The sequence below is a fragment of the Podarcis tiliguerta genome (assembly GCF_965153285.1).
Source record: "Podarcis tiliguerta genome assembly, chromosome: 2".
NCBI lineage: Eukaryota > Metazoa > Chordata > Lepidosauria > Squamata > Lacertidae > Podarcis > Podarcis tiliguerta.
Genome location: NC_139535.1, coordinates 14273163 through 14282831, shown reverse-complemented (window position 1 = coordinate 14282831; position 9669 = coordinate 14273163). Strand labels below are relative to the sequence as shown.

General features: G+C 52.8%; 1 protein-coding gene across 1 annotated transcript; it reads left to right on the top strand.

Moving 5' to 3' along the window:
- The first annotated feature begins 187 nt into the window (after positions 1-187).
- Positions 188-9440, top strand: TCF19 (transcription factor 19). Its single transcript, XM_083426402.1, has 3 exons — positions 188-1449; positions 3557-4193; positions 6445-9440. The coding sequence occupies exons 1-3, from the start codon at positions 1176-1178 to the stop codon at positions 6677-6679; spliced, it is 1146 nt and encodes a 381-aa protein (XP_083282528.1). The 5' UTR covers positions 188-1175; the 3' UTR covers positions 6680-9440.
- The last annotated feature ends 229 nt before the right edge of the window (positions 9441-9669 follow it).

Sequence of the window (9669 nt, the reverse complement as noted above, 5' to 3'; positions counted from 1 at the left end):
GCCCAGCCAATCTCCTTCCCCCGCTGGAAACGCGCCACGAGCGCGTCGCCCACCCCAGACGCCGGTTCTGTGAGGCACCGGCCAATCAGCACCTTCCTCCGCCCGAGCCCGGACTCCTTACCTCGCGCGCTCATGCACGCTCGCCGCCCCCCTCGCCGCTCTCGGCCAATGAGAACAGAGACTTTCCCTCCAGCCGGCCAATAGGACCCGGCGGCACCGCCCTCCCCCCTTTCCCCTCCCTAATCTGGACCAATCGCGAGGCAGCGCGCGCCGCTCGGAGCCCCGGGTAAGCCTCCCTGGTAGCGGCCGCCGCAGAAACTCCCGGTTCCAGCTGTGGCTGCCGCTGCCGGGAAAGCCGCCGCCGGCTCCTACGGGGAAAGAGGCGAGAGGGCCCCGAGGAAGCGCGTTGCCAAGGGGACGGAGGCCTCTGCTTGCGTTGTCAAGGAGACGGGGGTTCTAGAGCCCGCCCCCTGTCAGGAGCCCGGCATTCCGGAGTCCCAGCACCACACCTGCCTGCGAGAGGATCGCGGGCGGACCAGGTGGTCGTCTCCTTGCAGGGGCCTTCCGGAGCGTCCTTGCACTAGTGCCAGCGGAAAAGGGGTTTCCAGGCACCCAAAGACAACTTGCACCTTCCAGGGCGGGGGGAATAGATCTGCGCCCATTCAGGGTTCTGGGCCCCTTTGTCTTGAGCAAATTGCACTCGGAGAACGTCTGAAGTCGCGCTCGTGGCCAAGAAGCGGGCTTAGGAAGGGCTTTGCTTTCCTGTGCAATAAGGCCCATCAAGGTAGCAGTTAACGTGTATTTTCCTGGCAAAACACCCCCCAAATCCGTGCTCTACAGTTTAACGTGTAGCTGCAGAGCTTGTGTCCTGTGGTACCCGGTCCATCCTGCCCATTGGCTGCCCCCTGTTTTGCACTTCTGACTTTTTTCTTTGCACTCCATGCTGCTATATTCCCAGTCTGCACACTGAAGAACTTGCCGCCCTTTCAGAAGCTCCCTGCTCATCCTAGCTGAAGGTGGATTGTGTGGAGTGGATGCAACCGCTAAGCCCTGCTGCCACCGCCGCTGCCTGATTCGCGTTCCCACCTATCAGAAGCATCTTTTTCCTCCTCGGTGAAGCCAAGAGCCCTGTCCGCCACCCCTTCTGTGCTTGAGGGAGACACCGGGAGCAAGCCATGCTCTCCGAGGCTCTCCCCTGCTTCCAGTTACTCCGGATGGGCCCGGCCTCGCCTGGGGATTCGCCCAACCGGGATCTCTACACCTTCCGGCCTGCTAGGCCCAGCTGCACTTACCGGCTGGGCCGCCGAGCTGAGGTCTGCGATGTCGTCCTGGTGTCGGAGGAGAACCCAGCCTTGGTCTCGCGGATCCATGCAGAGATCCATGCTGAGAGGGATTCTGACAGCACCGCCGGGGAGTGGCGAGTTGGCCTGGTGGACTACAGCACCCACGGTGAGTCCTTGGATCTGTTTGTGCCACCAAGGGTGGGGTTGCATTCAGACCTAACCATTGCAAAGATATTGAGTGGTAGACTCGTAATCTGGTGAACCCTCCACATGCAGCTGCTGGGTGACCTTGGGCTAGTCAACCCTAAGACACCACGTCAAAATGACTAATCTGTAGTACAGAAGCCTCTCCAAATTCACAGACACCCACAGTGTGTCTGTTTGTTTGGCTCTTCAGCCAAATAAAAAAGGTCCCAGAGGAGTTTATATGTCTCACAATTCAACAATACCCATCTCTATAAAGGAGAAAGCTCAGCCTCAGGGTCCAAACTTCTCATATGCTCATCTGCTCTTATTTTCTGGTACCTCATGAAGTGGACTCCCTGGTCCACAAAGGCTTTTACCGTAATAAATTTGTTAGTCTTCAGTGTGCCACAGGACTCTTGGTTATTTCTGGTACAAATGCTAGCTCTTCCCTGCTACCCCGCTACGAGAGCCAGTGTGATGTACTGGTTAAGAGCGGTAGACTCGTAATCTGGTGAACCGGGTTCGCTTCCCCGCTCCTCCACATGCAGCTGCTGGGTGACCTTGGGCCAGTCACACGTCTCTGAAGTCTCTCAGCCTCACTCACCTCACAGAGTGTTTGTTGTGGGGGAGGAAAGGAAAGGAGAATGTTAGCCACTTTGAGACTCCTTAGGTAGTGATAAAGCGGGATATCAAATCCAAACTCTTCTTCTACTACTACTACTCTGCTCCTGATCAGTGTGGTAAAACAGGTGAAACTAGACATGGTTTCATGGCTTCAATTTGCATAAATTTATCCACAAGAGGGGTGTGTGTATGTGAGAGACAGACAGACATAACAGCAGATACAAATGGCCATGAAATGTAGCCTGTCATTCCTGTGGGGAACTATAATGGCCTTTTGTCCCCACATTTTTCTGTTTCCACCCATGTGTGTGTGGTTGGCACCTGCCTGTCTTGAGAGACAATGGCACGCATCTCCAGGGGTGAAGCCAAACTGCTGCATTTGCAGTGCCAAAGTGACCTCCCCAGGATACCACCCTGGGCACCGTGTATGGAGGTCTTGGGCTGCCCAAACTACAAGACCCCTCTCTCACCTCACTGATGGAAAGCAGAGCGATACCTTTGGCCCCAGCTTGGCTGCAGGAGTTGCCGGAAGGAGGCATACAAGGCGCAGTCCAACTGCCTTAGGACCTCCATTCTGGTTTTGTGTCGGGTTTACTCCTTAAAGGCCTTTTCTTCTCCCAAAGACCCCCCGCAAGGCAGCAGAGGTTTAGGATCAGAGCTTTCCTTCTCCTAGATGAACCCCCTTTCCAGCTTGCTGAGCCTCATCTGCCTCTCACTTCCCTCTACAGCCTCCTTGACTGTTGGACCCACTATTGGTCTCATCCACTTAATGTGCTGGAACCTGTCTTTGCATGCAGGGGAAGTCCCTAACTTCCTGAGGGTTTGAGACCCATAGGCTACCTTCACCTGGAGCTTGTTCAGTTCGGCCAACAAACAGATTGGACCCTGCAGACTTAATGGGTTGGGATCACATGAGACAAGGTAGTAGAGTCAGCCTCCACGCCAAAAGTTCCCACCCCATACATTTGTTTTGTCGAGCACAAGCGAGAGGGTGCCATCCATGCCTATGGGGAAAAGTTAAAGTCTGTATTTGGGGGTGGTGTTGCACTTCCTGTCCTCACTGATAGGAAGAAGAAGAAGAGTTTGGATTTGATATCCCGCTTTATCACTACCCAAAGGAGTCTCAAAGCGACTAACATTCTCCTTTCCTTACCTCCCTCACAACAAACACTCTGTGAGGTGAGTGGGGCTGAGAGACTTCAGAGAAGTGTGACTGGCCCAAGGTCACCCAGCAGCTGCATGTGGAGGAGCGGGGAAACGAACCCGGTTCACCAGATTACGAGTCTACTGCTCTTAACCACTACACCACACTGGCACTGGAGCCCCCCAGAAGGCTATGACGTGTCCTGTGCTTAGCATCAAGTCCTGAGCTGCCTTCAAAACCTCCACAAACCCACCTGTAGGCATTGCACTGGTTAATCTATAGAAAGTGAGCTTCTTCTCTTGCCCCATTATCCCTCCAGGTACTTACGTCAACGCCGTCCGAGTGCCCCATGGCCAGCGAGTGGACCTGAACGACGGAGACCTTCTGACCTTTGGCCACCCCAGCCCAGTCCCAGAGGGCTGTGCCCTGCCACTCCCGCACGGCAACTCCGAGTTCTACTTCCTCTTCCAGAAAGTCCACGTCCGGCCGCAGGACTTCGCCGCTATCACGGAGCCCAAAGCCCCCTGGGCCTCTTCCTGCGGCTTCCGGCCGGTGCTGCCCTCTGGCAACCACCGCATCCGCCCTCTGTCCCGCCACTCGCCCACCGCCCTCTCCTGCCGCTCCAAAGCCACCCTCATCCTCAGCTCCATCGGCAGCCTCAGCAAGCTCAAGCCGCAGCCGTTCACCTTCTCCCTGGGCCGTGGTCGGTGCGCGGAACCCCCCGCTCAGCCGAAAACCTCCCGGAACCGGCGCAAGTCGGCTCACACGCTGCTGCCTGAGCTGGAGGACGAGATCACGCGGCTGGAGGAGGAGCAGCCGACCCCGGGCAAGGAGCAGCGGCTGGGCGGTTATGCTCATTGCCATAGCGCCTTGCGGCTCCAGCCGAGAGTGCCGGAGGAGAGCCAGAACTTGCAGGAAGACGAGGGTCCTCCGAAGCTCCACGTCACACCCAGCGGGTGAGTCTCTTTTTCGAGTCCGCGTTATGGTCGGTACAGCTCGCGCCAGGGGGCGCCGTCATGATTTTCAAGCTTCTGGTTTAACAGAAAGATTTCCATAGCGTTGATGAGCTAAGCCAGAGTGTTTCTCAAGCTTGGGTCCCCGTCTGTTGTGGGACTACAACTCCCATCATCCAGTGGTCAGGGATGATGGGAGTTGTAGTCCAACAACAGCTTGGGGACCCAAGGTTGAGAAACAGTGAGCTAAGGACTTCCCTTCTCTCAGTTTCTTTTCTCCCTTCCTTCCTTCCTTCCTTCCTTCCTTCCTTGAAGTATAGCTGTCATCAGAGTGAAAGGTACCTTCTCTGTCTCGAGTCCAGGGGGCAAACTGAATCCTTCCTCACTTCCCCACTAGCATGTGCCAAGTTTCAAAGTTAGTTAGAGCCACCTGTCTGTCAATCACCTGTTATCATGACGTCAGGCAACACTTTCTCCTTTGCCCATGTAGTTTGAAATGGCGCCTGGTTACACCCATGGGCAAGAGACTTCCGCACTGCTGCTGTAGCCACTGCAGCCAGTTTCTAACTCAGCAGCTTCTTCTAATATACTTTACTGGACAGCTGAACAGTTAAAGAAATTATCAGCGATTGGAATAGTGAACTGGAGGCCATACAGTGGTACCACTGGTCACGTACTTAATTCGTTCCGGAGGTCCGTTCTTAACCTGAAACCTGAGGCACCACTTTAGCTAATGGGGCCTCGCACCGCTGGCGTGCAATTACTGTTCTCATCCTGAGGTAAAGTTCTTACCCCGAGGTGCTACAGTGGTACCTCAGGTTAAGAACTTAATTCGTTCCGGAGGTCCGTTCTTAATCTGAAACCGTTCTTAACCTGAGGTACCACTTTAGCTAATGGGGCCTCTCGCTGCTGCCACACGATTTCTGTTCTCATCCTGAGGTAAAGTTCTTACCCCGAGGTGCTACAGTGGTACCTCAGGTTAAGAACTTAATTCGTTCCGGAGGGCCGTTCTTAATCTGAAACCGTTCTTAACCTGAGGTACCACTTTAGCTAATGGGGCCTCGCACAGCTGGCTTGCAATTACTGTTCTCATCCTGAGGTAAAGTTCTTAACCTGAGGTACTACTTCCAGGTTAGCGGAGTCTGTAACCCAAAACGTTTGTAAGCCAAGGTACCACTGTATTCTGTAGAAGTCCAGTTGCACGCCTGGTAAATTCTGACCCTCCAGTTGTTGCAAACACAAACTCCCATCATCCCTGAGTGGGGCTGATGGGAGATGGAGTCCAACAAATTCCAGAGTTCCTTAGCCCTGCTTTAGCGGCTGTGGACAGGCATGTAAAGCGGGGTGAAGTAACAGGTTAAAACTTGCTAGTTGTACATCCGGTCAGGGCGGTGTAACGAGTCCTTGCGCAGACATATGTGGCAACTCACTTTTTCACCTGCCAAAGAGGCCCTGGGGCTTTCTGGAACAGCCAGATTATGGGGCACATGGGCTTTAGATGGGCAGGAAGAGGCTGGGAATGGCAGCTTTCTCTGTGTTTGCCGGAGAGGGCAAGCTTAGAAATGAACCACATGACTATAAACTTGCTCCCCAAGGCATTTATCCGCCCCACACTTGAAGTGGTTTACAAGGAAGGTTGTGGGTTCGAGTCCTGTGTTGAGTGGGAGATTCCTGCATTGCAGGGGGTTGGACTAAATGACCCTCGTGGTCCCTTCCAACTCTATGATGCTAAGATTGTCCCCTCCCCCCATACTAATCCAGAATCTGTGCAGCAGGCATAGTGCCCTGCGAACATACGGCAATAAAAAGGTCATTTTTAATAAACCTTTTATCTATTTGCAGCTTGTTCTGTCGGCGTTTGGCTTTTTCTCTTCTCATCATTTTCTCTTAACTTTGTTTCTCATCCACTAAACTCTCATTTCAATATCTGCTTGTAAGCCACCAATGGAAAGGCATTGGCCTTTGGTTTTCCTTAAAGCAAAAGTAACAACATAGGGAGCTCCTTTGGACCAAGTCAGACTGGTATTAGCCCACCCAGCTCATTATTCTACCTTGACTGGCACAGGCTTCCCAGATTTTTGTTCTGGAGTCTTTTCGCAGCCGTACCCAGAGAGGCCAGGGATTGATCCTGGTAACTTCTGCACACAGTGCAGATGGTCTGCCATCCGCACTCAGGAAATATTGCTGCAGTGCTGATGGGGGTGGGGAATACAGGTGCCAATTTTCAGATTTATCTCTTCCTGTTCCTTTGCAGGAAACGGCGCGGCCGGCCACGGAAGAACCCCCTGGGGAGCACTTGCCAAGTCTTCTCCCAGACTCTGTCCACGTCGGAGCCGTGTGCAGCCCCCAGGTGCCACCTTCCTCAGGACGAGATGGTGGAGTGGGTCCAGTGCGACGGCTGCGACGCCTGGTTCCACGTGGCCTGCGTAGGCTGCAGCTACAGCGCCGTGAAGGAGGCCGAGTTCTGCTGCTCCGCCTGCCGCTCGTAACGCTGGTGGCCGGAGAGGCGCCCTCGCCCCTGCCCCCAAATGGGTAATATCGGTGGACTCCAGCAGGACACACGAGGACTTTTCCCCATCTTTAAAGCGGGCTGGTAAAAAACTGCACAAGGAGCGTGCTTCCAGGGACAAGCGAAACTTACCGTGCGCAAAGAACCTGGCAGTCTCACTCAGAGGAGGCTGTGAGAAAACATACCAGACTTTAGCTTCCTTGCGTCAAGGAGTCAAGTCCATCTCCGAAAACCAAAAGGCCACATTGCACTGGGGAAGACATGGATATTATTACATGGGGAAGTTTCCGGCTAACTCCAGTGCTAGAAGCTGCGGAGGGACGGGACCTCTGGATGTTGCGAGACTTTGGCTTCCATTTTCCCCGGCCACAGACCCTTCTGGCTGGGGGCTCATGGGAGCTGGAAACACCAGGAGGGTCACCGGTTCTCCTCCCCTGATTTATGCTGCCCAAGGCCTTCAACTGGAAGGGGCAAGCGATTGCTTGAGAGGGACAATCGGGGCAGATGCACAACGCCGGCACAATGCGTTTACCTTCCGAGGTCTTCACCCTCTAAACTTACAGGGAAGAACCTGCCGCACTCGGAAGAAACCGCTTATGAACGCCTAGCACGCAGGTTTCCCCCCGTTGCACAGTGGTGTGTGCAGAACGGCCACCCTCGCAGCAATAGCCCTGCAGCCTGAGAAGCCGCCCAACTTTTACAGGGCCGACCTTGGGAAAATATGCAGAGACCCCAGAAGAAGTGAGTTTCTGAGGGTGCAGTAGAGCGGCTGCCTCACCTCAGTCCTCCGGGAAGCTGCCAATTTATTGAAGTAATGAGACATTGGAACAGCTGCCGAAGAGCAATGCCTGCTGTTAACTTAGCTGGGAAGAGAAGTCCCGCCCTCTCGAAGCTTTTTACGAAGAGACAAGTAGGGGGTCAACTGTTTTGATGAACTAGGTGGGAGTCTTAGGATGCTATATTCCAGAGTAGCAGCTATAGTCATAGAGTGGCAGTCGCCCATCTGCCCTGTTCACTTATGAAGTGCGTGTGTCGAATTTGGCACCCAAAGGAGCGTGCAGGTGAGAGGGACTTGCACCTCCCGCCATTTTACCTCAAATCTGCTTTTGCTTTTTTGTTCCTCCTTTGCACCAACACTGGGCTAGAAGGTCACAACTCTTCTTGCAAATGTGCTCTTTTCATGTAAAGGGAAAAACAAGCAAACCCCAGCCTTTCCCCCTTTAGACATAAACATGACAGATGCACAATCACTGTAGCTGTCCTTGATGCATCTAACTTGGCACTTAAGTAATTTTGCAGTGAAAGCAAGTCTTATGGCACCTTAAAGACTAATGACAAGATTTATGGTGGCGGCGGCAGCTTTGACAGGCCAGGTCCCATTTCATCAGCTGCACAAAGTGCTATCCTCAGTGCGTGCACATAACACTAAACCATGGTTTAGCAAGCAATAGTTATTAAACCATGGTTTAGTATTATATGTGTGAACCAGCAGTTTATGGTTTGGTCCGAAGTCCTAGTTTGTAGCTGGCTTACAAACCATGGCTTGCTTCAACTACGGTGTAGGACCTTTCACGAGCGCTGCAGGAATGAGGTAAGAACAGCGGGGAGATAAAACAAACTGGAGAAACAAGCAATGGTTTGTTAAACAAACCAGAGTTTAGTGTTACGTGAGAACTCGGCCACTGTATGCATACACACGAACATGGTGCACATGTATAATGTTTGACAAACAGTAGGGCCAAAAGCGTTGAGGCACAAAGAGCGAGCGATGGCTCTGTGTCACGCCGATAAGCAGCCCACATATAGTCACAGCAAGAACAGTGTGACTCATACTGCAGTCCCTGAACTATTATTTTTCTAACAGAGCATCTCTAGTCCGGAGCAGCTTATGCCTCAATAAATTTGTTAGGCATTGTGGGTTTTCCTAAGGGACGAGACTGAGCAGATGTTTTTACACAATTCAATAATATTCGTTCATTCCAGCTTCTAGTGTAGGGACAGAATCCGGTGATTCACCGGCCAGCAACAGGGGCACAAACATTTGCACACTTTCATAGGCACACACAATGCATGCAGAAGTGTTATGTGCCTGCACTTCCCTTTAACGGGCAGCAAAAAGCCAGAGCTGTAGCCAAGCCCTTGGTTTCCCCCAGGTTGCCCCATGCACCACTGAAAATGGTGAAAGCCCAACATCCAGTCCCCAAGGGACGACACCCAGGAAACCACAGCCCAGCTTGTGCCCTCTGGGAAGGTGTGGACTCCATCTCTTTAGAGCCATTACTCCACGTTCTGAGCTAGAAGCAGGCCCCCTTCTTTAGGATGGAAGGGGGCACAGCATTGTGCCAGAAGCAGAGCAGTGGGATTCAGGGAAGTTGCAAAGGCTCTGTAAAAGCAGGGACGGTGCCCCTTCTTCAGCTGTTGCATCGTGATGTCAGTCAGCCACAGAGACTGCACACTTGCTTCTGCCACTGCTAGTGGGACCAAAGGCTAGCAATGTACCCGCCAAGGAATCTGCCTTCTGAAACGCTGAATCAAAAATAAGCTAACGCAGTGAACTCTCTGCAACATAACCAAAGACTCCTGTAGTTTAGGGAGGGGGGGGGTTCATTCCTGCAAGCGTCTTCTGCCAGTTTGCTTTATTCACTGTAGATGGAAGGATTTGTCCTTTTCCTCTGCTAGGGCACCCCTCCTTTTTGCACCAGGCGTGATCACAGTAATTGAAATAAACCCAAACTGCAAAAGTTGGTGTCTCCCATTTCGTAACAGTTGATGTTTACACTGGGGGCTTTCTAGCTAATAAATGTATTTCTGTAAGGCCACCCTCTTCCTCTGCCTGTTCAGATGAGAAAATTAGATGGCAGGTAGGATGACAAGTCAGAGAATGCAATGGGGGAACAAGGATGACTAAACTGGTTTGTGTACCAACCTGGTAGGAGTCAGTGTGCTCCTGGTTTTGAAAATGAGACACAC

What these genes read in the sequence shown, in the direction of transcription:
- TCF19 (XM_083426402.1), top strand. Translation starts at nt 1,176, where the DNA reads ATGCTCTCCGAGGCTCTCCCCTGCTTCCAGTTACTCCGGATGGGCCCG. An exon ending in GGTGGACTACAGCACCCACG is followed by an intron (nt 1,450 to 3,556) that starts GTGAGTCCTTGG and finishes TTATCCCTCCAG; the next exon opens with GTACTTACGTCAACGCCGTC. An exon ending in CTCCACGTCACACCCAGCGG is followed by an intron (nt 4,194 to 6,444) that starts GTGAGTCTCTTT and finishes GTTCCTTTGCAG; the next exon opens with GAAACGGCGCGGCCGGCCAC.